At 42.3% G+C, this 27,321-nt stretch overlaps 2 protein-coding genes across 8 annotated transcripts in view; both read right to left on the bottom strand.

The window, feature by feature from the left end:
* Positions 1-6,938, bottom strand: part of plekhg3 (pleckstrin homology and RhoGEF domain containing G3) — a 66,219-nt gene extending 59,281 nt beyond the window's left edge. For 2 of the 5 annotated variants that reach the window (XM_004917284.4, XM_012969107.3), the window contains exon 1: positions 6,723-6,938. In XM_004917284.4, coding sequence (XP_004917341.3) covers positions 6,723-6,897 — 175 coding nt within the window. In that variant the 5' untranslated portion in view covers positions 6,898-6,938. The remainder of the gene's footprint in view (positions 1-6,722) is intronic. The other 3 variants (XM_004917285.4, XM_004917286.4, XM_012969108.3) reach the window with 2 other exon arrangements.
* Positions 6,939-13,808: 6,870 nt separating this feature from the next.
* sec23a (Sec23 homolog A, COPII coat complex component) overlaps positions 13,809-27,321 on the bottom strand; it is a 56,475-nt gene continuing 42,962 nt past the window's right edge. For 2 of the 3 annotated variants that reach the window (XM_031890573.1, XM_031890574.1), the window contains exons 17-20: positions 22,994-23,095; positions 22,726-22,881; positions 21,385-21,450; positions 14,893-15,877 (exon numbers count right to left, since the gene is read on the bottom strand). In XM_031890573.1, the coding sequence (XP_031746433.1) occupies positions 15,788-15,877; positions 21,385-21,450; positions 22,726-22,881; positions 22,994-23,095 (414 nt within the window). In that variant the 3' untranslated portion in view covers positions 14,893-15,787. 3 annotated transcript variants of the gene reach the window in all.

The raw sequence follows: 27,321 nt of genomic DNA, 5'->3' as shown, positions 1-27,321 counted from the left end.
TGCGATCTGTGGATAACTGGACTGACCGTCCAACAAATAGACAGCAGGAAGTGAAGGTGAGCTGTATGCTGACATGGTGCATCAACAGATTAAATTGGTGAGGCATGACAATCAACAAAATGAGCTGTATCAATAGTACAAAGATATTGGTAAGTCTTACCCTTACAATAAGATACACCGACATTGTATCAAGTATAAGGAGGGGGAATGTGCTAGAATGTAGCATTTAATGTAACAGATCAAACTGAAAAATAGTTTGTGCACCCCTCTCTTTCTTCCTTCCATATACTTTTCACTTTGTCTGCCCACCTTCTCTTCTGTTCTCCCCAGATGATTCCACTGTTTTATTTTACTACCCCTATTACTCTCATTATTCTTTTTGCTGTCTTCACCCCGCACCCTTTGTATCTCCATCTAATGGAAAGTGAATGTTTGTGTTTTTATCACCCCAAAAAGTGCACAGTACAAACAAAATGAACAGAGTAGGGTGTAAATCAGTGGTTCTCAACCTTCCTAATGTTGCGTCCCTTTAATACAGTTCCTCGTGTTTGGGTGACCCCCAACCATAAAATTATTTGTAAGAGCATCGGAAATATGTGTTTTCCGATGGTCTTAGGTGACCCCTGTGAAAGGGTCGTTCGACCTCCAAAGGGGTCCCGACCCACAGGTTGGGAACCGCCAGTGTAAATAATGAACCCTTTTCCTATAATGGAACGGCTCTTATAAACCAAAAACCCAAGGCCTAATGGCTCTACAGCAGGGATCTCCAACCTTTTATACTCATGAGCCACATTCAAATGGAAAAAGTGTTGGGGAGCAACACAAGCATGGAAAAGGTGCCTGTGGGTGCAAATAAGAGCTATAATTGGCTATTTGGCAGCCCCTATATGGACTGGCAATATGTTGCTCACAAACCACTGGTTGGGGATCACTGCACTACAGGGATCCTCCCTCACACTGGCTAAGAAGGATCTCTTAACCCCAGCAGGGACAAGGGTCTTCAGACCCAAATTTACTACAGAGATAACCCTAGAGGCGCAAAACCACAAGGTGTCTGGCCCTTCAGCCAGAGGCTCAAGTAAGATCTACACACCCAGGGGAAAGCTGAAGCCCCTTCATGCCAGTTCTGCCAGCATTGCTCGTGAGGAAGCGTGCCGTTTAGCACGCAAAATGCGTCAAGCTTTTTGCCTTGTTTACTTCTCCAAATTGTGAGTAGCCTGCACTGTGCAGCTTTTGTTCTTAATAAACATTATTACACTATCCCTTGTTTTCTTTTTCTATTATATCCTATTGAGGATCCTGGCTCTACCTTCAATCAAAGATCAACCTTATTTATAATGGTCCTTATCCATTGATATCTGGGTGAGCATATATATCATTAGCACAAGTGGGTGTGGATTTACCATTTACACATCACCCTATTGTCAAGTTTGCCTTTACCATCTGCACTATATGTGTTTTATTTTTGTGTTTTCCATGCGCTTCCATTATTGCATCTGTACACACCTGGTTTTTATGCAACCAAAACTTGCTTCCAGGCCATGAATTCAAAAATTACTGAGGCACAAGGGGTTAAACAATGAGTCCCAGCATCCACAACAATCCATAGAGGATTACAACAGTCTGCTAATGATAAACTGCAATTAGGTTGTAACTGCTTAAATGTATATAAGACACAGAGACAGTTATTTAGGTGGCCTTCTCTAATCACAACAATCTGATTAGTAGAACAAATCCATTAAAGCTGATTAAAAAGAAGACAATTTGTTATGCAAATAGCTACTTAATGAAGCAAAGAATGAGCTCCCTTCTTATCACAACACTATTATTTTGAGAGACTAATGAAACTGTTATGTAACAAACAAAAGGATGCCTGCTGGCTGTCAGAATTCCACTGCGGCTGCAAGAGGTTGTAGCAGTGCAAATCGCCCATGAGCTGGGTACTACAGCAGCTGTATCAGGGCGGCACGATGACAGTGCCAAGCACACTGGCCAGCAGCATGATAATCAGATGGCTCTGGCTGGGTGCCTGCTGCCTGCAAACACTTGCCTATTCACTGGCCCTCGGGAGCAGCACTTCATTTCTGATGGACAGGGAGCGCAGGGTACACAGTGCTTTACTGCCTGACACCACCAAGGCCCAGAATTCTTTTCTGCTGCTTGTGATAATGAAAAGAGGAATAAATAATAAATAAATGGAAGTGACCCAGTCACTGCCCAGAGAGTGGTGATCCACAACAACTTTGGACAGCATAGCAATGCCCCCCAGCAGCTGTCTAAAGAATTAAGTGTCCCACAGCTGCTTAGCAATTCTGTACCTCAGAAATAGTAGCCACCACTTTATTCTTAAAGCAACCCTGTAAAGGAGTATCGCTGCTTTTCTATACCAGTGATCTCATAATGAATCACAGCAGCTTCTCTACCCTCACAGTAGAAGTCAGCACAGTTTCTGCCCCAAGAAGCCACACAAACACCTCTGCTGCCTGGACCTTAATGGTTTAGAACAGCTTTTGACCCCAGCAACCCTGTGACAGACACCATCACCTTACAGCATATATGTTATCATGCCCGGACTGGCAATTTGTGGGTTCTGGCAAATGCCAAAGTGGTAAGATGCCATAGACAGTCACCACGTTTCAGGCTGGTGAAGGCTGTTTGTGCCTCTGTGAACTCAAAATGCCAGGCTGTATTTTGAATCCAGGGCCATTTGTAATGGATTAGCCATCTTCTTTTTCCTGGTAAACCCTAAATGCCTGAGCACTGCTTCTCTATCCCTGCCTGACTGTATAGATTCTATCCATAAGCATCTCTGCTATGAATCAACAGCCTCCACCCCCCCCCCCCCTCATTAGCCCTGTAATGGTTGGCCAGTTTGCCCCTTGCTGGTTTCATTGTGTGTACTTTTATTCTGTGTTACAGTGCACAAAGAATAGCCAAGATTTCAAAGGACGGGCATCCCCAATTCAGAAGCAATAAACAGCCCAAAAAAAAGACTTTCCCAGGTCTCATGATACTTGTTCTACATGGTGCTATTCTAGGATTAGGGATTCTGAAAAAAGCAAGCTGTGCATTCTTTTGCTTTGCAACCCACAAGTAAAAAAAAAAAACAAAAAACAATTTTCAACCAGTACATTGCAATGTTCAGTAAACAACCAAGGCAAGACATACTTATTAAACCCAGGATAGCCATACATTTCATGTGTAGAGGGGGTCGGATATGCCCATGATTGAATTACAATGCAGGGGATACGAAAAGTCTGAGCAAGGAACGCATCAATGAGCCGATGGGGTCCTCGATCCTGTAGGAAAATCAAGCCTGCTTGGTCTACATCTGGGCATAAACAAGATTTTGGGCTGATACAAAGCTTGCCTTACTAACAGTGCCCACAAAATGGAACCTACCTGCTTGCTGTGATTGTGAATTCCAAGACTGAAGGAAACAAGATTTATATAATTTTCATAGTGTAAGTGAAATGTATTTTGCTTGACAAACACAATAGAAAATAATTTGGAATTATTTCTTCAGGTGACATGTCCTCTTTAAGGGCAAGGTCACATAAGTGCAGGCTGACAATCCATCTGTATGCTAAAAAATTTTTTAGTTGTGCCTGCAACCGGAAGCACTGAATGTGCCCGCAACCGACATCCGCCAACAAACACGAGACTTGGCAGGCTGACAGTCTCCCCTGTGTAACCTTGCCCTAAGTTAGGACTAAAGCAGTCTTCTAGCCAAGGAAATTATGTATATCATGTCAAGTGACATGGTAAGATAGGCCTGAGGCTCAGAAATATCTGGGTTTGTGTGCAGGTTGTGATGAGGTGTGTGTGGAATCCTCAACTGCAGAGCAAAATGGAGACATTCTTTTTAGTACATGCCACAAGGACAGGACAAACTCATACCTTAACAGACACTGAAAACAAATGGTTCTTGTGCCAAAAGTAAAATGCTGTGCCCCCAATTCTGGGAAAGATAATGAGCTTTTCACACAATATTAGTTAGGCCTCCTGTCTATACAGGACCCCCAGTAGCTGTTGAGTTTGTTGCTATGGTTTCACCTCAGACTTAGCCAGAAGTCTCACAAACAAGAACCACGAGCTATGGAAATTTGTCACCCTTCCCAGCCATCTGACATTCTGCAATACATAATTCCATTATGATGCAAGGGGGCCCAGCCAGCTGCGGGAGATTTAGTACTCCAAGAGCCAGTATATAAATTTTTAGTTACCAAGTTTCATATCTAAAGCTATGATGTAAATTTAAACCAGTGCCACAAGCTTGTTATTAATATTAAATGGATGCTATATACTAATTGCTGCTTTAAACTTTGTTACACATAAATAAAAAGTGATACTGCTTGGTGTCTACCTTGCAGCGCTGGGGTCCTGAGTTCAGGGCGCTATCTTCATGGCATTTGTATTCTCTCCCTGTGTCTGTGTGGGTTTCCTCCCATTCTCCATATACACACAGGCAAATTAATTGGCTTCTGACTAAAATTGATCGCAGTGTGTGTGAATGTGAGAGGGACCTTAGATTTTAAGTTCCTCTGGGGCAGGGACAGATGTGAATGATGAATAATCTCTGTAAAGCACTGTGGAAATGCATCAGTGCTATATAAATAACTGGAAATAAATAGATGCTTTTTTGTCTGACAAAAGTTGTTATTGCTTTGCCCCTTACTCCCGGGAAAGGCAAGGCATCATACTCCTTAAATTTCTAAGTGTGAACATGCCATGGGAATTACTTGTACAGGAAATTGTAGGACAGGCACGAGACACTGCCAAGGGTGAAGGAAAGAAGAACAAGCCACCAGAATGTCACTATCACCCCTTGCAGTCCCACTGAATATGGAAACCATAAACTGCCCTGCAAACATCATATATGGCCACATGCTCACAATATGGCAATGGACGTTTATGGAGCCCTCAAGTAAACAGTACGGGGCATATTAAACTGTAGACAAATGTCATTGGTGGCGTTGCCCATAGCAACAAATCAGATTTGAACGGTCACCTACAAGTAAAGGTGGCCATACACGTAAAGATCCGCTCACCTGGCGAGGTCGCCAAGCAAGCGGATCCTCTCCCGATATCCCCACCAATGGGTGGGCGATATCGGGGGAATTTAGGCTAATTTGGTTGTTTGATCGATTTAGAACGACTGTAATGGGCGCTGTTGGTTCAGGGACCGCATCAACGAGCCGATGAGGTCCCCAGTCCGACTGAATTTTTTAACCTGCCTGATTTCAGGCCAGTCGTTGTTGCCCCTATAGGGCAAAGGTCTGATTGGTTGCTATGGACAACATCAAAGGTGATGTTAGTCTCTAATGTTAATAAATATTCCCCATGTATAAGTATTTGTATTTCACTGGAATTAATAAAAGCTGCCTAGAGACTGTGCCGGAGTACGTTATTTTACACTGCACACCTCACTTTTGCCAGCATTACTACCACAGTCCACTTTGCTTGTCAATATCTCAGAAAAAGTGAGAATTGTCTAAAGCAGATGCTACAGTGGTATAGTTTTTGAATAGAATTTTATTTTATTAGGACATAAACAGCCTAACATTACACTTACTCATACTCGCATTAGGCTGTTTATGTGCTAATAAATACCTTTTTTTAAAAACACCACCACTGCAGCATCTACTTTGGATGATTCTCACATTTTTCACTTTTTGCCAGGTAAATTCCTGTAACCCACAAACTGGGGTCAAATTGCGAAACCATCTGATATGTTTGCCATTCTGGCTGTATTCATTCTTCACATTGTTTACATTGAATACATGATGGAGCAAAGCTAGCACACACCACTTTCTCTACTGGTCAATACTTCAGAGGACAACATGGCAAACTTCAAGCTACAACCTTTAACTGAGCCTCAAAATATAACAGGTCTTGGAGACACAATATGTTTCCAGTGCTATGCTGATAACACTTATGGTTGGACTCTCCTGACAGTTGTAGGGTCAGTTTCTAACCTATACTGCAGCTGCTTTGGCTCACTCAGTAGCTACATTAAGTAGCCCCAAGTGAAGATCTTAGCCTGCTTCTGAAGAAACAAGTAAGTAGGCATACTGGAGTATCTTTATAGCTTTATCATTGAGTTAGAGGGATGTAAATTGTACCAGTAGTCCCAAAACAGGACAAAGACTTAAATGTGTGTAGGTTAAAGGATGGGATTTGGGTATAAATAGTTTGTTTTGAATACTCTTAAAACTTTATACCGGTGCAAACCATTAATCATTATATTATGTCCTTTGGAGTTATAGATAAGTGATGTTTTGGGGGAAGGCAAATGCTGTTTCCTCCCTACTGTCTAGCCTGACCCCTAGCCAGCCCCGACCCCTAGCCAGCCCCGACCCCTAGCCAGCCCCGACCCCTAGCCAGCCCCGACCCCTAGCACCCACACATCCCAACCTACCCAGATAAGATTATCTGAGCCATAGAAAATATACCCAAAAGCAGAATAACACACATTTTTTTTGCCAATGAACAGGAAGTGGTAAGGGCAAAAGTAAATATGTAAAGTAAAAAACTTAAATAAAAAGTCTAACAAACAGATAGGAACATTAGTGATCTTGTTCTTGTCCGTTCCAGCACGTTCTGCTTCAGTTTTACCAGAACCTGTCGGCAACAGAATCACAGCCCTAAAATATCTTCCCAACCGGACCGTCTCCCACAAGCGTACCCATTAGAAGCCTTTATGTACCCGCAGTACTTACCGGACCGGCCGGATCTCCGCATCCCGCTACCTAAACCGCACCCGTACTCTGTGCCGCCAGCCCGCTGCAGCCGAGAGCCACACCCAGGGGGCGTTCTCCTCCGTCTGACACCGCCCAGCTCCCCTTTGACGCTTATGGTCCCAGTTCTAAACTGCGGGGACCGGACTGCTCGCATACAACATTGCCGCTGATATTGTCCGCAGCCTCCAATACTCGGAGAGAAGGGCACTAATGAAGGTGCCATTATAGGGTGCAGTAGGGTACAGGAGCTAGAGTTTCTGCTGGCGAGAAAGCCACGCCCACAGAATGCCGGAGAATACCAGTAGGCGCGCAAGCCACGCCCACGTCCATGTGCGCATTCCAAAATATGCCCTGCCCACAAGCCTATGTGCGGGCTAATCCTTCTGACCCGATGTGTGTGGGGTGGGGGGGGTGCCCCTGTATCAGTCAATGTGCCCGGTATATGGAATTTTTTCAGCCCTGGTATCTAGAAATAGTTAGGGAAACGCTTAGCCGCGAGTCCATTGAAAAAATAATTCACAGACTGGGGTGTGATTATACAGAATGGCCACTAGGTGTCACTATACAGTAACAGGATGATGCTGTTTATATTGAGCAATCAGTGCTCTCCAACTCCTTCCATATAGCGGGGCAGTTGTTTGTTATATTGTAAGTGTGGGGGGCGAATTGTATGTATGTATGTATGTATGTATGTATGTATGTATGTATGTATGTATGTATATCTTTATAAAGCGCTACTTATGTACGCAGCGCTGTACAGAAGAATACATTAATACAAACAGGGGGTTATTAAGATAATAATAGATAAATACAAAGTACAACAATAAATACAGATGGATACAAGATAAATACCAAGTTAAGAGTCAAAGACACAAGAGGATGGAGGTCCCTGCCCCGTAGAGCTTACAATCTACAATTTTAAGATTGTACAATCTTACAATTGTAACAAAACTGTTTCATCCGAAGAGGAAAGTAAGGTTCAGGAGTAAACATTAGCCCGCTGGTCTTTGCACCATGCAATAGTACAACGAACGGCATCCTATAACATAACTAGAAGTTGAGCAAATTCATGTTAGTGGCCCGTAATCTTTTGGAATAAGATACTGATAATAACTTACTAACAAGTTAGCAGGAACCCAATGAGGAAAACAATTCTTGAGGCATGCATAGACAGACCTACGGCCCCCCATCTGCCAAGGCCATGCCCCATTATGCCATAAAACCTACCCATAATCCACAAGACCAACCCACTTCATAAAGCCGTGCCTCTGCATGGTCTGTTAAGGTGGCCATACATGGTAAGATTGTCTTGCCATATCCCCACCTACAGGTGAGCGATATTGGGCTAATTCGGTCCCAAACTATCAACTCAGAATGGCAGGTATAGGCGCCATCGGTTTGGGGACCACATCAATGAGCCAATGTGGTCCCCGATCCAACAGAAAAATCAAACCTGCCCAATTGAGATCTGGACAATTTCAGACCAGATGTCAGTTGGGCAGGCCCATCGTTTATGCCCATACACAGGCAGATAAGCTGCCAAAATGGTCAAATGGATGGATATCAGCAGCTGGAATCTGCCCATGTATGCAGACTATGTCCTCCTTTAGTATTTACCCTCTGTACCCCTCCTGATGACAGCCCTGGTCACGTTACTGTTGACTTGGCACGTTGTTTGGGGCTGATCTTTGACTCCTCTCTCTCTCCATATTAACACCACAGTCAAAACCTGTCACTTTTTCTTACCTAATATTGCCAGAGTCCGTTCCTTTCTTTCAACTGTAACAGCTTGTTTCTTATGCATACTCTCATTCTATACCAACTAGACTACTGTAACCTGCTACTAAATGGCCTTCCCAACTCTCGTCTTTCCCCCCTACAGTCTGTCTTAAATACTGCTGCCAGCGCTTTATAAATAAAGATATACATACATACGTTACTGAAAAGGTAACACAGTTACTACAGCTTCTGTTTCAGTTTTCATCTCCTATTTTGTAAAACCCTCTAGTGGTACAAATAGGGTACTACACTGAGAAATACAGTCTGTAGGAGGAAGCGCTGGCAGCACTCAGTGGGACACACATAAAGGGTCCTCACAACATATAATTTTTGTGAATACAGCCTAGAAACAAGAGTGAATACTGCATGCAATACATTCTGACCATTGTTACTGGATATCCATGATCAGAATAGTATGGACTGCTTCAAGTCTCTTCTCGAGGGTTGTCGAGAAGTTAGTTGCTTACTAAGTGGTGCAGATTAATAGATCCTCATGCCATAGGATCTTAACGTACATAATGGGAATGATAAGCCCAATGGCGCTATATATGTGGATCACACAGTGCAACACAGTACTAATATCAAAGAGTGGTACAGGGAGTGCATGGGATCCTCCTTCAAGTTCTTCCCCCTTTCTTTAATTTCTTCTACTTACATGTCCTACATATTTGTTCCTTTTCCCTTTCCTCCTTATACAAGAAAAACCTTTTTAATATAAAAGAGGGACAGGACCTACCATAATCCTGGATCTACAAATGTAAAAGTAAAATCAGATCCTCAGATGCCCCCTACTGGTGATATTGCAAGGAAAGCCACACACAACTCCTGCTGTTATTATAGGAGATGACTTTGTTATGCTCTCTACCATTAAGATGGGTTAAACATACAAGTAGGGCTAGTTAACTTTTAGAATGTTATAGAAGGGCCAACTCTAAGCAACTTTTCAATTGGTCTTCATCTTTTATTTTCTATAGTTTTTTTTAATTCTTTGCTTTTTTCTTCTAAATCTCACCAGCTTTTCAAATGGGGTTCCTTAAAGCCGGCCATGCACACATCGATAATATTGTAAGAAACCTCGTTTCGTATGATATTCGGTGCATGTATGGCGGCTCGAAAAGGCGACCAATGTCGCAAAAGGCTGCAAATATCAGTCAACTGGTCGATTGTCAATTTTGTTTGGACGCCGTTGAAGGTGCCCAAGCAAAATCTACGTTCAGGGCTGAATCGGCAGGTGGAGGTAGAATTTCTATTGTTTCTACCTCCATATCTGACGATTCAGCCCTGAACGTCAGTGGAGGGTGGGTATGATCGTTTGTGCGAAAAATGCTTGCACGAAATTGTTATTGCTACTTGCATGACCACCTTAAATCCGACTCTGCAGCTTATCTGCCCGTGTATTGGGCCCTCTGGCAGGCCTCCCTGACAGATATCTGGCCAACAGGTGGGCAATACTGGGCTAATTCGATTGTTCTGAAGGACCGGAATCAACAACTGAAATCTGCCTGTGTATGGCCGCCTTTAGACCATACAGTTACAGGACAGGAACTGACCAGCAGGTGGCCCTGTTGTTACAAAATTCATTATACTTCCATTTAACAACTTAAAAATCTCTGAAACTGATGAAAAAATGTAAATTTTAAAAGTCCTTAGAAAAGCATGTTGAGCAATTTCAGATATTTTTTTTTAAGGTTTATTTATCTTTCAAGGGGCTGTTTATAAAACAAACTATGCTTTATAAAAGTTTTAGTATGATGTAGGCAATAGTCATTTTTTCAGTCTTCAGTCAGTCAGTCTTCAGTTTTGTTCCTTACATTTTTCATTTTTTTTTTACTTTTGTTCTTCAGCTCTCAGGCTTGGAATTTAAATGACTGTCTGGTTGCTAGGGTTGAATACCCTAACAACCAGGCAGCAGCAGACAGGGAGCCCTTGGCAATTTATCACAGCATGGTAAAGAGATGCATTGGCTCTAGGGGCAAGCTGTAAAGAGCGAGTATAGATGCAAGTCATATATAATTGCATTTTGCTGTGCAGGACAGTTTGCTTATAAACATGGCCTGCTGCCATTCATTATGTGGGCCCACTACATTCTATTACAGCCCAGGCCCCCATAAGCACCACTTGGTCCTGGCATATCCTTACACCAATCAGTTGCTGGATGTGAAATGCTCAGTGCACACCTATGAACTTAGCATTGTATATTCTGGTTTATCATAAGGACACAAAACAGCTTAAAATAAACATATTGCTAATATTAGCAGCCCTGGGGGATGTATAAGGACTGAACCCTATCAACGGCTACAAATAGGGCAACCAGGAAGGGGTGAATGTTATCATCTGGCACAACCTGTTTATTCAAGAGGTATGGGGTGATGGTGGCTACAAAGATATGGAAAGGTAAACATATGTGAATCTATTAATGCTTTAAGAGTTATAATATTAAAGGACAACTATACCTTTATTTTATACTAGTTTGATACTTATTTACTTTAATTCATTTTGATTTGGATTTTGTTCACTAGCTTCTATGAAGTTGTTACTGGCTTGCAGTACTGAGCAGCCGCTGTCTCTTAGATAGGCTGGTCACAAGCTGCTGATCACACCTCATAGCCCTCCCATTATTTTATAATTCACAAAAGTTCAGAAGGAGATGTTGCAGCAGTCCAAGGGGTGTGATGTGCTGGTGCATGGGTTCATCAGAGCAAGTCTAGACTGGGATTCAAAATAGGCCCTGGCATTTAAAGTACACAGAGCCCCCAACCAGCCAATAAATAGGGGCTGTCTGTGGCATCTTACAGCAGCCCCTCTGGTATTTGCCAGAATCCACAGATTGCCAGTCAGGGCCTGGATCAGATGTTCAAGATTATCCAACTATGTGGCACTGTGTATGGGTTGGAGATCAGATTAGAAAACTAAACATTAATACCACCAGGCCGTTTTTTTAAAAGTGCCGCCCCCCCCATCTGTAAATAGCCACTTTCCACATAAAATGCTTCCTCATTGGCTGCCCCCTTCCTTGTACCTAGGGTGAGAAGCAGAGTAGCTTAGCAGAGTTAGTGGCCTCCATGTCTGGCCAAGCCACATCTGGTGTACAGGGTCCCAGGTTTTGATTGCCGAGGTGGAAAGAACCGTTCAGAGAAAACCATTGTCATGTAGGGTTTAGTCCATACATATAAAGAGTATAGAGAAGGCAGACATACCTCTATTGTGGTATTTGTTAAGGTTCTTCTGGCTACATCTTGTGACTGGGTGCCCAGACTTCACTGATATGGGGGGGTCTACTCTTAGTGAAGTCAATCTACCTGTGCCTCAGCCACCAAAATACTGTAAACTGTTGGTGTCAGGGACTAGTTCTGACCAACTGATTCCACCTATAGCACAGAACTATCAATTGAGCTATATAAGAATGGACAAGGAAGATAAAGTACAATTAAAATCAAAAGTATTATTAAAAAATAACACACAAGGCCATGTGAAGCTGGACACATGACCTACTGGGATTCATACATCTTTTTGTTCATATATGAAAGCATGACTTGCAATGTGTGACCAGTCACCGAGGGGCTCAGTTTAAACCTACCACAGGGTAGATTTCCTCAATTATTCACAATGATGGCTGCTCACCTACATCCTGTGATGGTCATCTAGAGTTCTAAAAATAGCAGCATATGGGGTTCCAAAGAGCATGTGATTTTGAATGAACAATGTTATTTATAAATAAAATGCCCTAAAGTCACACACAGATGGTGTGTCATTAAGGTTGCTGGATCTTAATAAACAGGGTCCGACATTCTGCAGAGCAAAAGGCACAGGAATCTTACAATGGAGAGCCTGTTCTGTTTTATGATAGAGTTGGCATGTCCAACCTTTGTTAAAATCTGCCTGTGTATGGCCACCTTAACTGTCCTTCAGCCTGGGCAAATAAGCCTTCACCCCAAATCTTCCTGTAGCTGGCCTCATGCTTCCTCCATGCACAGCTCTAAGCCCCAATACCATGGAGTTTAAAGCTGCATGTTCTCCTTAATTTTAGTACTGACCTTTAAGTATTTTTGTATTTGTCCTACTTCTATTTTACAGTTAAACACAAAATTTTGGAACTTCAACAAAATTTGATTTTTAATATTTAGCCCATGGTCATTCCTAAAGATTTATAATCTTCTTACATGGGCTAGGAAACAACAGAAACAAATGGGTGAGCTGAAGTGATATATGCCCAAAGGATGGATTCATAGGCTCAGCTCTCCATTAGTGATGTGCAGGTATATCCAATTACCCGCAGGCCCTGAAGGATAAGCGGGTTTGGCTTGCAATGTGGAGTTTCTGCTGCAGGGTTTGGGCAGTTGGAAGGTTCAGCTTTTTGGTATTGCCAGACCCGTTACCTGAACCCCTGCATGTTACCTGGCAATTTAACCTTTAAAGGAGAAGGAAAGGCCAACAAAGAGTTAATCTCAAGCAGCAGGCATATCTTCAGTTGTCTCAATAGTGCCCTTAACTCCCCGTATTACACCTGTTCAGAAGATCAGAAGCCAAACAGGAAGAAAAAACGCTGAGTTGTGTAAAGAAAGTTCCCATAATGCCCCACTCCTGCACAGACACCCAGACCTAGTGAACATGCTCAGTTAGTTAGACTATGAGGAAGCTTCCTGCTGATTGGCTCAGATCTACATTCCTAAGGGGGGGAGTGAGTTCTTAGCATTCTTGAGGGAGGGGGGAGCAGGAAAGAGCGGAGAACAGAAAGCTGCGTGTCTCTGGCACAGGAATTACAGACACAACAAATCTTTTTTCAGAGAAGTCAGTGCAGCGTTTCTGTGAGTGCTTATGGCTGTATTTACATAGACCTTTCTGATAAAGCTTACTTACTTTTTACCTTTCCTTCTCCTTTAAGAGTTTGTGCTCCCTTGCTGTGCCATCTGCTCTTACGTCCCATCCATGGCAAGGAACTTGTGCATTCTGATAGGCTGCTATTCAGTGAAAAGTATCTCTCTGTGGGCTGTTCTTTTTATTAGTGACACAAATGACAAGAGAAATAGGTGGTGAAAGGAAGGGCATGGGGCACCAATACATGTGTTTTATCTATGTGTATTTTTATTTGTATTGTGCTGCTGGCTCCTTTTAGAAAATAGATTTTATTGTAGAGTATGACACGTGGGTTGGTCACTTGCATACCGAGAATACTTTGTAATCAGCAGATCATAGAGGCACATCACTAATGAATAGCATGTTAATATTGTTAAATCCTTTGCCCCCTGAACAAAGAGATCATACAGACGATTAAATAAGGCACTAAACAAATGTCACTGAGTTTATTTGGACTGGTAACGCAGAGGTCAAGCGTGTTATGGAATATGAGATCTCAAACAGCTGTGGGTTTATAGGACACCCTACTGTTTCCTCAAGCAACTCTACCATTGATCAGCTTAGCCAGTGTTGTTGAGCTGTGCTCCAAGCAATAGCATAATCCATCATTTTTGAATTTGGCCAAATACTGAACCAAATCTGAACCTTATTTAAATGTTAAAAATCCATAAATTTTCAGCAACAAAAATTATTGCTTTCAGTTGTATAGTGCTTTAAAGTCACATGACTTGGATTTGGATGAGCCCAATTTAAATCCAGTACAAAGTGCTAGAATTTGGTTGGACCCCAAACTAATCCAGCATTTGGTGCATCCCTAGTTCTTTTTCTCTTGCACAATATATTTGACTCCAAAGTTACACTTATCCCAAGGCAGCATAATTCAAGCAAATATTTTAAAGGAACAGTAACATCAAAAAATTAAAGTGTTTTAAAGTAATTAAAATATAATGTGCTGTTGCTCTGCAAAAAACTGGTGTTTTTGCTACAGAAAAGCTACTATATAAATAAGCTGCTGTGTAGCCACGGGGGCAGCCATTCAAGCTGGAAAAAAGGCACAGGTTACATAGCAGATAACTAGTAGATAAGCCCCATATAATGGGGGTTTATCTGTTATCTGCTAAGTAACCTGTGCCTTTTCTCCTTTGAATGGCTGCCCCCATGGCTACACAGAAGCTTACTTATATAAACTATATTAGTCTTTCTGAGGCAAACACACCAGTTGTAGCAATGCAGGGAAACAGTACATTATATTGTCATTACTTTTATACACTTTCATTTTTTGGTGTTACTGTTCCTTTAAGGAAATGTAAACAGTTATGCTTTTCTTTGTACCAACAAACAAAACACTTTTGAAACGGCATCCAAGAATTGAACTCTGAGTATTAGATTCCCATGCCAGCTTTTAAATTTAGGTGTGAAATATTGTGAGAGTATAAAACTAGCTGATAAAAGAACCAAACATTATAAGCAAAACAAATAAGTAAACCAGAAATAAAACCAAGAATACTGAACGGAATATGTCTGATTGCCTTTTAACATTAGTCAGCAACAGAACAATTAACTAAGACTTAAATTAGAGCTAAAAATAGGGACAAGTGAACTGAAACAAGACTCTGTGACTACGGAAAGTCTGTGTATTAAGCCTTAAATATGATGCTAAAAATCAAATCTTCAAGACAAAGCAGCTCAAAGAAGGGTGAAGGTGGCCATACACGGTATGATTTGCTCATTTGGCCATGTTGCCAAACGAGTGAAACTTTCCCCTGATGTGCCCCACCTTGGGTGGACGATATAGTGCTAATGACAATGAAGGTGATTTAAGAAACTGAAGCGAGGACAGCATCAAAGAGCTGATGCGGTCCTTGATCAGACAGGAAAATTAAGCCTGCCCAATTGACATCTGGATGATTTTTGGCCAGATTTCATCAGGGAAGCCTGTCTGAGAGCCCTATACTGGGGCAGATCAGCTACTGAAATCAGTCTGAAGGACCTGAATCGGCAGATGAAATCTGCCCGTGTATGGCCACTTTTAGGCAGCATGTGGGTCTCCACCCCTAACTATTGCACAACTCAAAGGACTACATGTCTGTGTCTGTTAGCACACAATGAGGCCTTTACATACTATACCTAATTAAAAATTTCACTTATATTCATCAGTGCTTGACATTAATATAGAAGACTCAGAATGATAAAGTTTTGTTCTTTTTGCTCACACAGAATCTAAGTTGTTGTCATACATCTACCAAAGAGCTATTGTCGAAAGCAGGGTCAAGGCAGCATACGCACATGGATTGTAAAGCTACGGACAAAAGAAATTTGGGGAGAAGGAGCAGTCTGTACCACAAGCCCTTATGTAGTGAGAGGTGGGTAGGGCTATGAACATCTCCAAGGCGGAACAGATAGGGTTGCTTTTAGGCAGCACTGGACACGGCTAGTTTCTTTAGATGATCCATAAAAACCTGCAGGCTGACATCATCGGTGAGAATGGGAGCTCCGGATTCCTGTGAGAGAGAGAGAGGGAGACAGAGAGATGTTAAACACAATTGATAATTACCTATGAATCCAACTACTGAAATTCTGTTATTTAAAAAAGTATATTTATATAAGCAATGTGTCTCTAACCAATATACAGAGGGTTTTTTCAAGAAATACGGGATAGAGAGAAACCTACAGCAATGCATACATACATAGTGCTATATAAATAAAAATATGCATACACATGTAGGGAGGTAGTGCTGGGTCCCTGCACTTACCCCCCTCCTGCTGCTGTTCCCTGTAGGGGAGCTGGCACTGAGACTTTGTGCTGTGAGCTGCTGCCTAGCAACAAGGTGAACAACAAGCTCAGGGCTGCCGGAAGTTGCAAAGCAGCCTGGGAGAGGAAGCCAGAGGGAGGAGACAGAAAGTCCCAGAGCTCCAGAAGCTGCACGTGGGCTTAGAGAGAGGAGCAGTATAACAAGAAGCTGGCCTTTGGAACAGGCTGGTACAGGGAAGGCAGACCCTGTACCTGGAGAGACAGAGATCCTGTGAGGAGTCCTGACTGGAGGAACAAACACCTGCAGGGGGATTCCATCTGAGTAGCTAAAGGGGCTAGTAGTCGCACTGCATGTCTGTAAGTGCTGGACTCGCCTGAAGATTCTGTGTGAATCGCCCAAAAAGATCCCTGGAGTGAGTATCATTAAAGTGAAACTAATAAAGGAGCGCTTGAAGATTTAAAGTATATAAACTTTCCTTTGGACTGAGCTAAAGGACTGTACATAGTTAGTGAGATAGCTTGCGCTGGCAAAGCTAGTTAGTAAGGCCCTTATTGCCACTTTGATAGGAGTGTTATATGTATTAGTTTCCCCTTTATTTCAGATAAAAGTTATTTCATTTATCAAGTACTGTGTGTGCATTATTATTGTTCCTAGTGGGGCCACCCGTAGGTGCACTCCCGGATCCCACTAGGTGGAGGCACTGCGCTAGTAAGTACCAGGTACCCAGTCTCTCCCAATACCACTGCGGAGTGATTCAGGTTTGTCCCGTGCCATCAGGTAAGCGCCACACGTGGAGTGTAACACTGTCAAAAGTGCCAGAAGCGGTGAGGATAGGGTTACATTTTGGAGGCACTGCTGAGATTCGGCTGGGACCTGGTTGCACAGAAAGTGAAACAAAATGGCATCATCTACTGAGAGTCCCCAGAGTGTTCTGGACTGGTGCAAGAGTTTGGGCCTAAACCCGAAAAAGACTGCTGTAGTGGGCCCTATGATACCAAAAACTAAAGAGGAATTTATTTACAAGATCCTAGATGCAGATGGATCTATTTATAGACCTAGAGTGGTAGCTTCGCGACAAGACCCAGATGGCATCCTCTTAAATGTGCTTGTGGATAGTCCTGGTGAGATTAATAGAGAAACATGTGCACGTGGTGTACAGGCGGAAGACCATGATTACTGGCAAATTGTCTTACCGGATGTCCCTGAGGAGAAGGAACTTAGTGACAGTGAGGATGAAGTGGGAGGCGATCTGGAGAATCCAAATCCCTTGTGCAGTGGCACCTCACAGATACCTGCTGCTGGTCACAGCCCAGTGACTAAAAGACTGTTTGATGTGATACCTGAGACAAAGTTGAAATACACTGCATCATGTGAAAGTTTGAACTCTGCTGGGAGGAGCCGACCTCTAAGTGATGTTGTTGAGGCAGCTCAGCTGGTGGAAGTCTTGGCCCAAGTCGGTGAGAATTTGAGACAGCTGGCATACAATGGAAATTATAAGAGACTAAAAATATTCTCAGGTATGGAACCTACTCCTCCAGGTGAAGAGACCTTTGAGGCCTGGAGAGATGCTGCTTTGGTTGCTATTACCGATTGGCCTGGCTCTGGTCCTGCTTTATGTCGCAAGATCCAAGAGAGTTTGCGGGGGCCTGCATTGGACCTAATTAAGCTCCACCGAGAGGTGTGCCCACAAGATGGTCCTGAGAAGTTGATAGAAGTACTGGAAGATACATATGGACCGGTGGAAGATGAAATTGAAATGTTGTACAAATTTCAGTCTTGCATGCAGAAAGAAAAAGAGAATCTGTCTGAGTACTTGAAGCGACTGCAGCAAATGCTAAAATTGCTTGTTTGCCGAAGAATCATTTCTACAGATCGTGTTGATTCTATGAGGCTACAACAGTTATTCAGAGGGGCTTTATCTATGGATCCCACAGCTGTGATGTTGAGATCTTTCTACAGAGGAAAGAAAGAACCAACTTATCAGGAGCTGATCCGGGAGATCCGAAAGGAGGAAGTTAATGTTCTGCGACGAGAGAAGAAAAGTCGTGGTTCTGAAAGGACATCCAGTGATTCGCAGAAAGCGGAAGAGATTGCTGAGTTAAAAAAACAGGTTGCTCAGCTCAAGGCTCGTGTGTCCGAAAAGGAAGAGGGGTCAACTATGTCTAGACCCTCTTCATTTCCTAAAGCAGGTGGTGCTCGCGGTGACCCACCAAAGTGCTTCCGTTGTGGCCGGTTGGGCCATATATCCCCACACTGTCCGACGCAACGTGAAAATGCTGCAGCTACAGAAGTTATTTCATATGGCTGTGCTGTGAGGAAGCCACCCCAAAAGAGGTATCGGAAGAGACGTAATCAGGTGAGGTGTTACACCTGTGGTTGGTACGGTCATACTTCCCACACCTGTGACTGGGGACGGAATGAAGACTTCACTGATGTATATGTGACATCTTTCCCATGTGAAGTGGATATTTGTGAAGAGAAATCCTGTGGCACGAGGATGGTCTCTGAGCACTCTGGCACCCCCAATAAAAGTAAGAGACTGGGCCTGGGAATGCGTAGACCTTCAGGCAGGGGAAGTGTCAGGGCAGTTAGTGAGGAAGCTTTCCCCTGTGTATCTCCCCCAAAGGTTAGGGAGAATAAGAATGGTGAGAAAGGGCAAGCGAGGACGTTGCCCATTCAATCAGGGGGAGAATGTAGGGAGGTAGTGCTGGGTCCCTGCACTTACCCCCCTCCTGCTGCTGTTCCCTGTAGGGGAGCTGGCACTGAGACTTTGTGCTGTGAGCTGCTGCCTAGCAACAAGGTGAACAACAAGCTCAGGGCTGCCGGAAGTTGCAAAGCAGCCTGGGAGAGGAAGCCAGAGGGAGGAGACAGAAAGTCCCAGAGCTCCAGAAGCTGCACGTGGGCTTAGAGAGAGGAGCAGTATAACAAGAAGCTGGCCTTTGGAACAGGCTGGTACAGGGAAGGCAGACCCTGTACCTGGAGAGACAGAGATCCTGTGAGGAGTCCTGACTGGAGGAACAAACACCTGCAGGGGGATTCCATCTGAGTAGCTAAAGGGGCTAGTAGTCGCACTGCATGGCTGTAAGTGCTGGACTCGCCTGAAGATTCTGTGTGAATCGCCCAAAAAGATCCCTGGAGTGAGTATCATTAAAGTGAAACTAATAAAGGAGCGCTTGAAGATTTAAAGTATATAAACTTTCCTTTGGACTGAGCTAAAGGACTGTACATAGTTAGTGAGATAGCTTGCGCTGGCAAAGCTAGTTAGTAAGGCCCTTATTGCCACTTTGATAGGAGTGTTATATGTATTAGTTTCCCCTTTATTTCAGATAAAAGTTATTTCATTTATCAAGTACTGTGTGTGCATTATTATTGTTCCTAGTGGGGCCACCCGTAGGTGCACTCCCGGATCCCACTAGGTGGAGGCACTGCGCTAGTAAGTACCAGGTACCCAGTCTCTCCCAATACCACTGCGGAGTGATTCAGGTTTGTCCCGTGCCATCAGGTAAGCGCCACACGTGGAGTGTAACACTGTCAAAAGTGCCAGAAGCGGTGAGGATAGGGTTACACACACAAGAAGATTGGCTTGCTGCAAGTCTTCCTCTGCACCACAGCCTTCTAAATCTATCAAAAGGGGGCCCCACCCTTGTAACAGGAACAGCTGGGTGGGGCTGAAATGATTATCACTTGTAGGGGGTCATATGACCTAGAGGTTGCCTGTGCCATTTAATATATTAATGGGGTCATGTAATAAGATGTTTGTCTACATGTAGTAACCAATTAGGTGTTTGTGTTCAAACAGCTACTAGTAAATGCTACCTGCTGATTGGGTGCTATCAATTAAAACATTACCCCCTTAGGGTGAAGACACATGGAGCTACTAGTAGCAGCTACTTGTCACGGCTACACAAATAGACAATGCTGATTATTTACTGATAATTGTCTGTACGTGTGTTTCAGCAGAGGCATTTCTCAGTATTGTATATGGCAGGTATTTTCTGGGGTTAAGTAGCTGCTACTAAGTAGCTCCATGTGTCTTCACCCTTAGTGCTTCCAACTAACAGCATTACAACTGTTGTGAACGACAAACCCAAAATGTTGGGGCGGCTGCTGAACAAGTTTGTAGTAGGACAGACTCCAGTTCACAGATAACACAATTTTAATCTGCAGTAAGAAAGGAGGGGATTGACAGCCCCACCCAGTAGTTTCTGTTTGAAAAGAGTACACATCGTCTAGAGATATTCTGAAGATATTGAGTTTTCTGTGCATTTGAAACAAAATAGAACAGATAGGTATGCAAATGGTTCTTTAGTTCTGTGCAGGATGTTCAACCACTTCCCCTGTATGAGTAGCTACTGACATTTATTGTGGTAACCTCTACAGTATCTCAGATGACACCACTGCATGCAAAAGCAGAACAGACAGGCGAGAGACACTGCGGAACATACAGTTGCTCTGCAACTTATTCAGTAATTGGCAGACAGACACATGACAGACTCATAGAAAAAGATAGATATTAAAGACAGATACATAAGACACAGCCTCTTGGTGCACTGATTTACTGTAAAAAAGAGATAAAACTGTGTGGTTTAGCTGGGACAGGCGGGTGAAAATACACTTAAAAACCAATCATTTGGGCTGCCGGCCCAAACAAATATGTATGGCCTCTAGTATAGTATCCATTTGTTCAGCCCATGGATGGCCCATGTATGGCTGCCTTTATCAGGGCTGCCTATCAGCTTGAAACCTCTTTTAACTTCTTGTTTAGAGCAAGAAATAAAAAACAAAGATATTTATTTAATCAAAACAATTAGTAAAAATGATGTGCAGCATGGGTTCTTTTCATGGAGCTTATGTTGAAATTTAAGGACCCTAGCAAACAGGAAAGGATCTTAAATGTCTTTATATTTTTTTAGATTACTCCCAGCTACATGATAAAAAAAGTTAATTTTAAGGTGTACATACAGTTCAGTGATGGTAAGGCACTAGAAGCCTGTTTCTAAGCACCTATTTACTTATGATAAATTCAGTGATGGTAAGGCACTAGAAGCCTGTTTCTAAGCACCTATTTACTTATTATAAATCAGCTTTCATAGTCTTCTACATTGGCTGCACTGGTGGTCACTCTTTCTGTGACTGAACAGGCAAATGCAAACTGAGATTTGATACATAACTGCATAAAGGTGAAGCAAAGAGTGTGTTTTTAATAAATAGCACCCTACAACTGTAACATTGAAGACAAAAGCATTGATACTGACCTGCCCCCAGCCGTACATGTTGTTATGAGTCTGGGACGGGTTGACTTTAGATAGCAGGAAGCGAGCCTGTAAGGCAAATTTAATGAAAAAGGTAAGGCCACATTGTCCTTGGTGAACATCTGTATCCAGGTAATGTTATACCATTCATTCATCATTTAGCTTTCCACCTGGAAGGACTAGTGGTGGGCCTATAGAGTTGTACAAAACATATGCAAACACGGACACCCTGCCCTTATCATTCCCAAAAGAGAGACCTACTAGGTAGCTATAAACTTACTGAAGGAATAGAAATGTTCCCTCTATGAAAAGACACTTATTATAACTAGTTTTAGTATTCTTCCTAGGCTTTGGCTTAAACATCTCTGATGTAGGCATTAGTGATGCACTGGATCTAGGGTTCAGATAGGGATTAGTCTAACCAAAATCCAAACCCTAAAAGTCATGTGACTTCAGTCATCAGCTGCTTCACATAAAGCAATATATAGGGGATTTTCGTCAGATTTCATTATACCAATTAGCATTCTGATTTGGTTTAAGATTCGGATAAGGCATTAAATGATGGATTCTTTGCACTCCTAATAGGCATAAAAGTACCAGTATTCATACAGGAATACAGTTTTAAGACATTATAATTAATAATCATAATGCCCAGTAAATTAAAGATTTTTTTTAAAAAATGCTGCCACTAGGGGACAGTTAGAGTGCAATATGTCCAATATGATTTTAGTATTTTCAGGCCTTAATGAAATTTACATGCAATATCGAGAATACTTTACTTCTTGAAATAATGGCAACACAATCGTATAAATGATCCATAATTACTTTGTGTACGGAAGGTCAGGAGTGCTAATTATAAGAGTGGAGATGTGTCCGTAATGGCTGTGTGCAGTGAAGTGCTTTAAAAAGCATTTATGTAACCATGACATGGAAGTTATTACAGTAGTCCACCAATTCTGTTCAATCTATTTTACAGACATGCATTTAGAGCTTGGTGGATAATATGCAGTTTTCAAACTTTTGTAGGCTGCTTGGGGGGCCTGGTGTTGCATATCCATATCATAGTACCCTGTGCTTTCCAGCTACTCAATGCAATTCAAGTACTTAATTACTATGGGTTTTTACCAATCTGCCCCAAAGGGCTAATGTGGGACTTCAATATATGTTTGGGAGGCAGGTTATCATTATGGAGTTATCAGTGCCCTAAAGTTTTTGCTGTGGGCTCCAGCATCATCTAGTTATGCCATTGCCAACACTTTCCTTGCAAGTTGATTGATTTTTACACCCCAGAGTAGTACGTTTTCTCTGGAATAAAAATTCCCCATTCCCTTCTTTTTCCCTTACCTGACTTCCTCCATGTTCTGTGTCTATGTATCGTGGCATGGGGAAACGGGACTGAAGGATCTCCTGCCCATCGTCAACAGGAGCTTGAAGCAGGTGTCGGAAGTTTTCATATTCTGGCATGTCTTGGTAGCCTGCTTTCTTCCACTGTGCTATAGTCTAAATGAATTAATCAAAGCCAAAAATAATTAATTAAAACAATTGAGGTTTTGCTTGCCCACGAGCTAGTAGGAGATAAATGATCTTTCACGTGACACCAGTATGGGTTTACCTCTCCAAGATAGATCAGAATTTGGAAAAAAGTGTCCATCAGAAGAATCCTATCTGGAAGAATGCTGCTACTGTCAAGCAACACGGGCTGGAAAACACAATACTGATTATATTTTAAATGTATGGGGTTTATTTGAGCAACTCAAACAAAAAATTATTGATTGCACATGTCCAAGGCAGTACATGGGTGATCCCATGAGCAGACAGAACCCTGAGCACAAAAGTGTCTAACAAAATTATTTTGGTTAAGTGTTAAAGGGAAAGTATACACCTGTTGTCAACATGAGCTGAATGAATAGGGCTTGTGCTGAACATACTTTTTGCCTATTGTTTTAATTAAGAAATATCTTAATTTCTGACACCAAACATGAATATGAAGCCAGTTTCACTTTAGCACTTCCTGTCATTTCCTTATCCTGAAGGAGCTAATAAAATTAGTTAAATGTAAATAGGGAGCTGTGAACAAATTGCCCTGTTTATAAAGGCAAGGTCAGTGAAAATAGCCCAACTTTTTAAGCAGTGCTTTATAGTAGCAAAAAATGGGAAAATATCATCATTTAAAAAAATAAAAAAAAAAATAGGCAGAATGTAATTCCAACACAAGTCCCATTTATTGTGCTCATTTTCAGCAAAGTTACTTTTAGCTGTACACTGTAGCATCTAAAATGCTGGACTAAAAATAGGATATGTTAGCAGGGGATGGGACAGTCAAGAGAAAGAAAAAAGATGATTTAGAAGGCACATGTGTGAGATGGATGGAGCCTGCAATAAAAGGGGAGAAAAGAGGAGGCAACAAATTCAAGAATATGCAATAGGTAAGAGAGACATGGGTCAGGGGTGGGGCATATGAGAGAGCTGGAATAAATACATCATTTCAAATAATGGTGCCAGTAGACCAATAATCAAATCATATGCAAACAATGATGGGCGATTGTTGTGTTTGCACAAGTGGCCTTCGACGACGCACGTCCGTGTGCAACTTCGCTATGTCTGCTGCAAACAACCAGCCTCCTTCTTTATCAGGCAGAATGTGAGCAGGGATATTCAGTGTTTGCTATTTTAATTGAGTTGATGAGGCATATCCAAGTTGTCAGCAGCAAGGTCCCATTTGTCCCACCTCCTCCCCTAGTAACTCAGTAACTAGATGCTGTAATTAGATCATGAGTTACAGCTACAGAAGCGCAAATGGTCATATGATGATCATTACCACATTTATTATTATATTATCCTTTATACATTTATTAGACTTTCATGTTTACCTGATTGCGTCTCACCTAGGAGCTAAGCAAATGCATCAGCATGACTCTGTTTATTTCACTTCCGCCTATTTTCCTAGAAAAGCTGTTCATGGTGCCTGAGCCTTATTTGGGAAATCCTCTCTAATTACCTCTATCATAAGTGCCATTTTGTGCAGGTATCTGTTGTAATTTTACTGCAATGACATTGCTACCAAATGGACAACTGAACAAACGTTACTAGTTCCAGGGGTGCAGCGCCAATCACACAGGGTTTTGTTTCTGGCTTTTTGTGTGAGCATCTTTTTTTTGAGGAAAAGGATAAAACTCTATGAAAATAATGTTGGCTACAGCACATGCAGGCAATACATCATCTCAATACAAACAGTTTTAAGGAGATAATAGTCTGCGTGTTCCATAATTAGACCAACTGTTTTACAATCAGCCAAGTCCTAAGAGGTTGAAAAGCACATTAGATGAGGGGGGAAAGCTATCCAATGAGGGGCAAGCTATACAATGATGGCCTTTCTGATGAAGGGGGGAAAACTATCCAATGAGGGGCAAGCTATACAATGAGGGCCTTTCTGATGAGAGGGGGAAAACTATCCAATGAGGGGCAAGCTATACAATGAGGGCCTTTCTGATGAGGGGGGAAAGCTATCCAATGAGGGGCAAGCTATACAATGATGGCCATTCTGATGAGGGGGGGGAAACTATCCAATGAGGGGCAAGCTATACAATGAGGGCCTTTCTGATGAGGGGGGGGAAGCTATCCAATGAGGGGCAAGCTATTCAATGATGGCCTTTCTGATGGGGGGGGGAAACTATCCAGTGAGGGGCAAGCTATACAATGAGGGCCTTTCTGATGAGGGGGGGAAGCTATCCAATGAGGGGCAAGCTATACAATGAGGGCATTTCTGATGAGGGGGGGTAAGCTATCCAATGAGGGGACCCAGTATTAATGCAATAATTTCTTCTTTACAAACGTAATAAAAACAACACAACAATTCTCTGAATACTATTACTATAACTGTCACCAATTTTCCATTCATGGATAAGCACAAAGGAAAATCTTTTCTGTAAATTCATAAACCCATTCAATGGTGATTCTGTTTGATCCTGTCACACTGTAAACACATGGCATGGCATAGATCAAATAGAAACCCAGACCCTCAGAATGTACAGTGTTGGCTCTATGGTAATTGGATGCCAACAGGCAACACTAAAAGGCTTAGAGGTTGATCAGCAGCTAGGCTGACCTGACAGGGAACTGAAGCCTGTTTTTGATTGTGTGAGTGCAGGGCTGTGATTGGCTATCCCCCTTCTACTGTGCTTCTGGCAGGGACCGTTAGGACACACCCACCCCTCATTTGTAACACTGACAGGGACCATAACAGATCTATGGCCAGCTCCAATATAGGAGCCATCTTTACAGATAGTGTTAATGTTTAGCCCAAAGTTAAACCACCACCATTTATTATTCATAACTGCCTACAAGATTAAAGGTTTTTTTTCCTTTATCCTATATGTCTTTAAGTATTCCCTCCAACAAAGCATCTGTCGAAGACATCCTATATTGACCACCACTTTAAACTGGATTTTATGGATAACAATGGCACAAAACACTGTATATATTTTTACTTTAGCACTTCTTTATGCTAAGTGCAGCCATCTTTTTTTTTTATCGCTCCCAGGTATCCCCTGACTGCCCTGGGTAAGACTTCTGTACTGTATGTGTGCCCTTCTAGAATTGACATAGAGGATACCTGTAAGGTGATTGAATATTTGGTGGCCCCATGTGGACTGCTGGCCTGCAGGAGGCTAAACAGGAGTAAACTTGTGTCTCTATGCTTCCAAAACTTCAAGCCAGAAATGTAAAAAGGGGCACCTACTTTGAGGCCACTGGGAGCAGCATCAAAGGGGGTGGTGAGCACCATGTTACAAAATGCTGCTAATCACAAGGCAGAAATGTCCAGTTCTGCAATTTAAGTAATAAATCCTCACATAGACACGGACGCTCAAGTTCATGACACATTTCAGCTAAAAGGTTAGCAACCATTTAATCACTTGTCTCAAGTTATCTGTTTTATCTGAAATCAACTACAGTAAAATGTGTTAGGTAATACCTTGAGAAAACAAGAAGCGCAATGTATGTTAATTTATCTCATTTACTAATCTTTACTGAATATTCACATTTATCTTCCTTCAAAGGGGAAGGTCGAATGGCTAAAGGTGGCCATACACACACCAATATCATTGCATGAAAGTTTCGTACAACAATAGGTGTGTGTGTATGGTAAAAGCCTTGGATTTCAGTCATCTCATTGATTGGGCAGTACTGAAAATTTTGATTGGGTGCCTTTGAAGGTACCCGAACATCATAACTTTAATGCTGACTCATCATATAGAGATAAAGAATTCAGCTCGTAACGTTAGTAGAGTGACAAATGATCTTTTCTACAACCAATGGTTGTGGGAAAGATTGTAATTGTAGCGTGTATGGCCACCTTTACAAAGGCCTGAAGCTGCTCTGGCTGCCTTCAGATGGCTTCCGTGGCAATTGCCCGACACCGCTGATACTGGTGCTTACCAATGATGTTGGCATGGGTGGTTTCAAGTGCTTCTTCAGCAGGTGAGATACGCCCCGTGTGCCATTGCCCTAATACTTCAACAGATCTACTTTCTATGGTAGTCTCCAAATTGATATGGAGAATGCATATTAAAGAAATAAAACAAACAAAACAAACACAACTAGTATCCCTAATGTTAATATTGTAACCCTTATTGTGTTTCTTTCAATACTGAAGAGCTACAGATACACATGACATACATAATTGCTCCCAGGATAAACTGCCTTGAGTACATCACGGTCTGTTTTATTGGGATGTTAAAAAAAACCTTGGGCAGTGGGCTTAAAAGAATTCCAGGATCACATTAGTCTAGAATGTATTGTGCTGGCACCTAAGAATGATGCCGCAGGTCCCCACTGAGTTTGAGGTTAATCATTAGAGTAATTAAGTTTAAAGGAAAGTATGTTCTTTCACCACAGAAAAGGTATTAGTGTGTTGGGGTAAAATAGAAGTAAATATTTAAC

Source organism: Xenopus tropicalis, chromosome 8, assembly GCF_000004195.4.
Source record: "Xenopus tropicalis strain Nigerian chromosome 8, UCB_Xtro_10.0, whole genome shotgun sequence".
Classification (NCBI taxonomy): domain Eukaryota; kingdom Metazoa; phylum Chordata; class Amphibia; order Anura; family Pipidae; genus Xenopus; species Xenopus tropicalis.
This window is presented reverse-complemented; position numbering and strand designations above follow the sequence as displayed.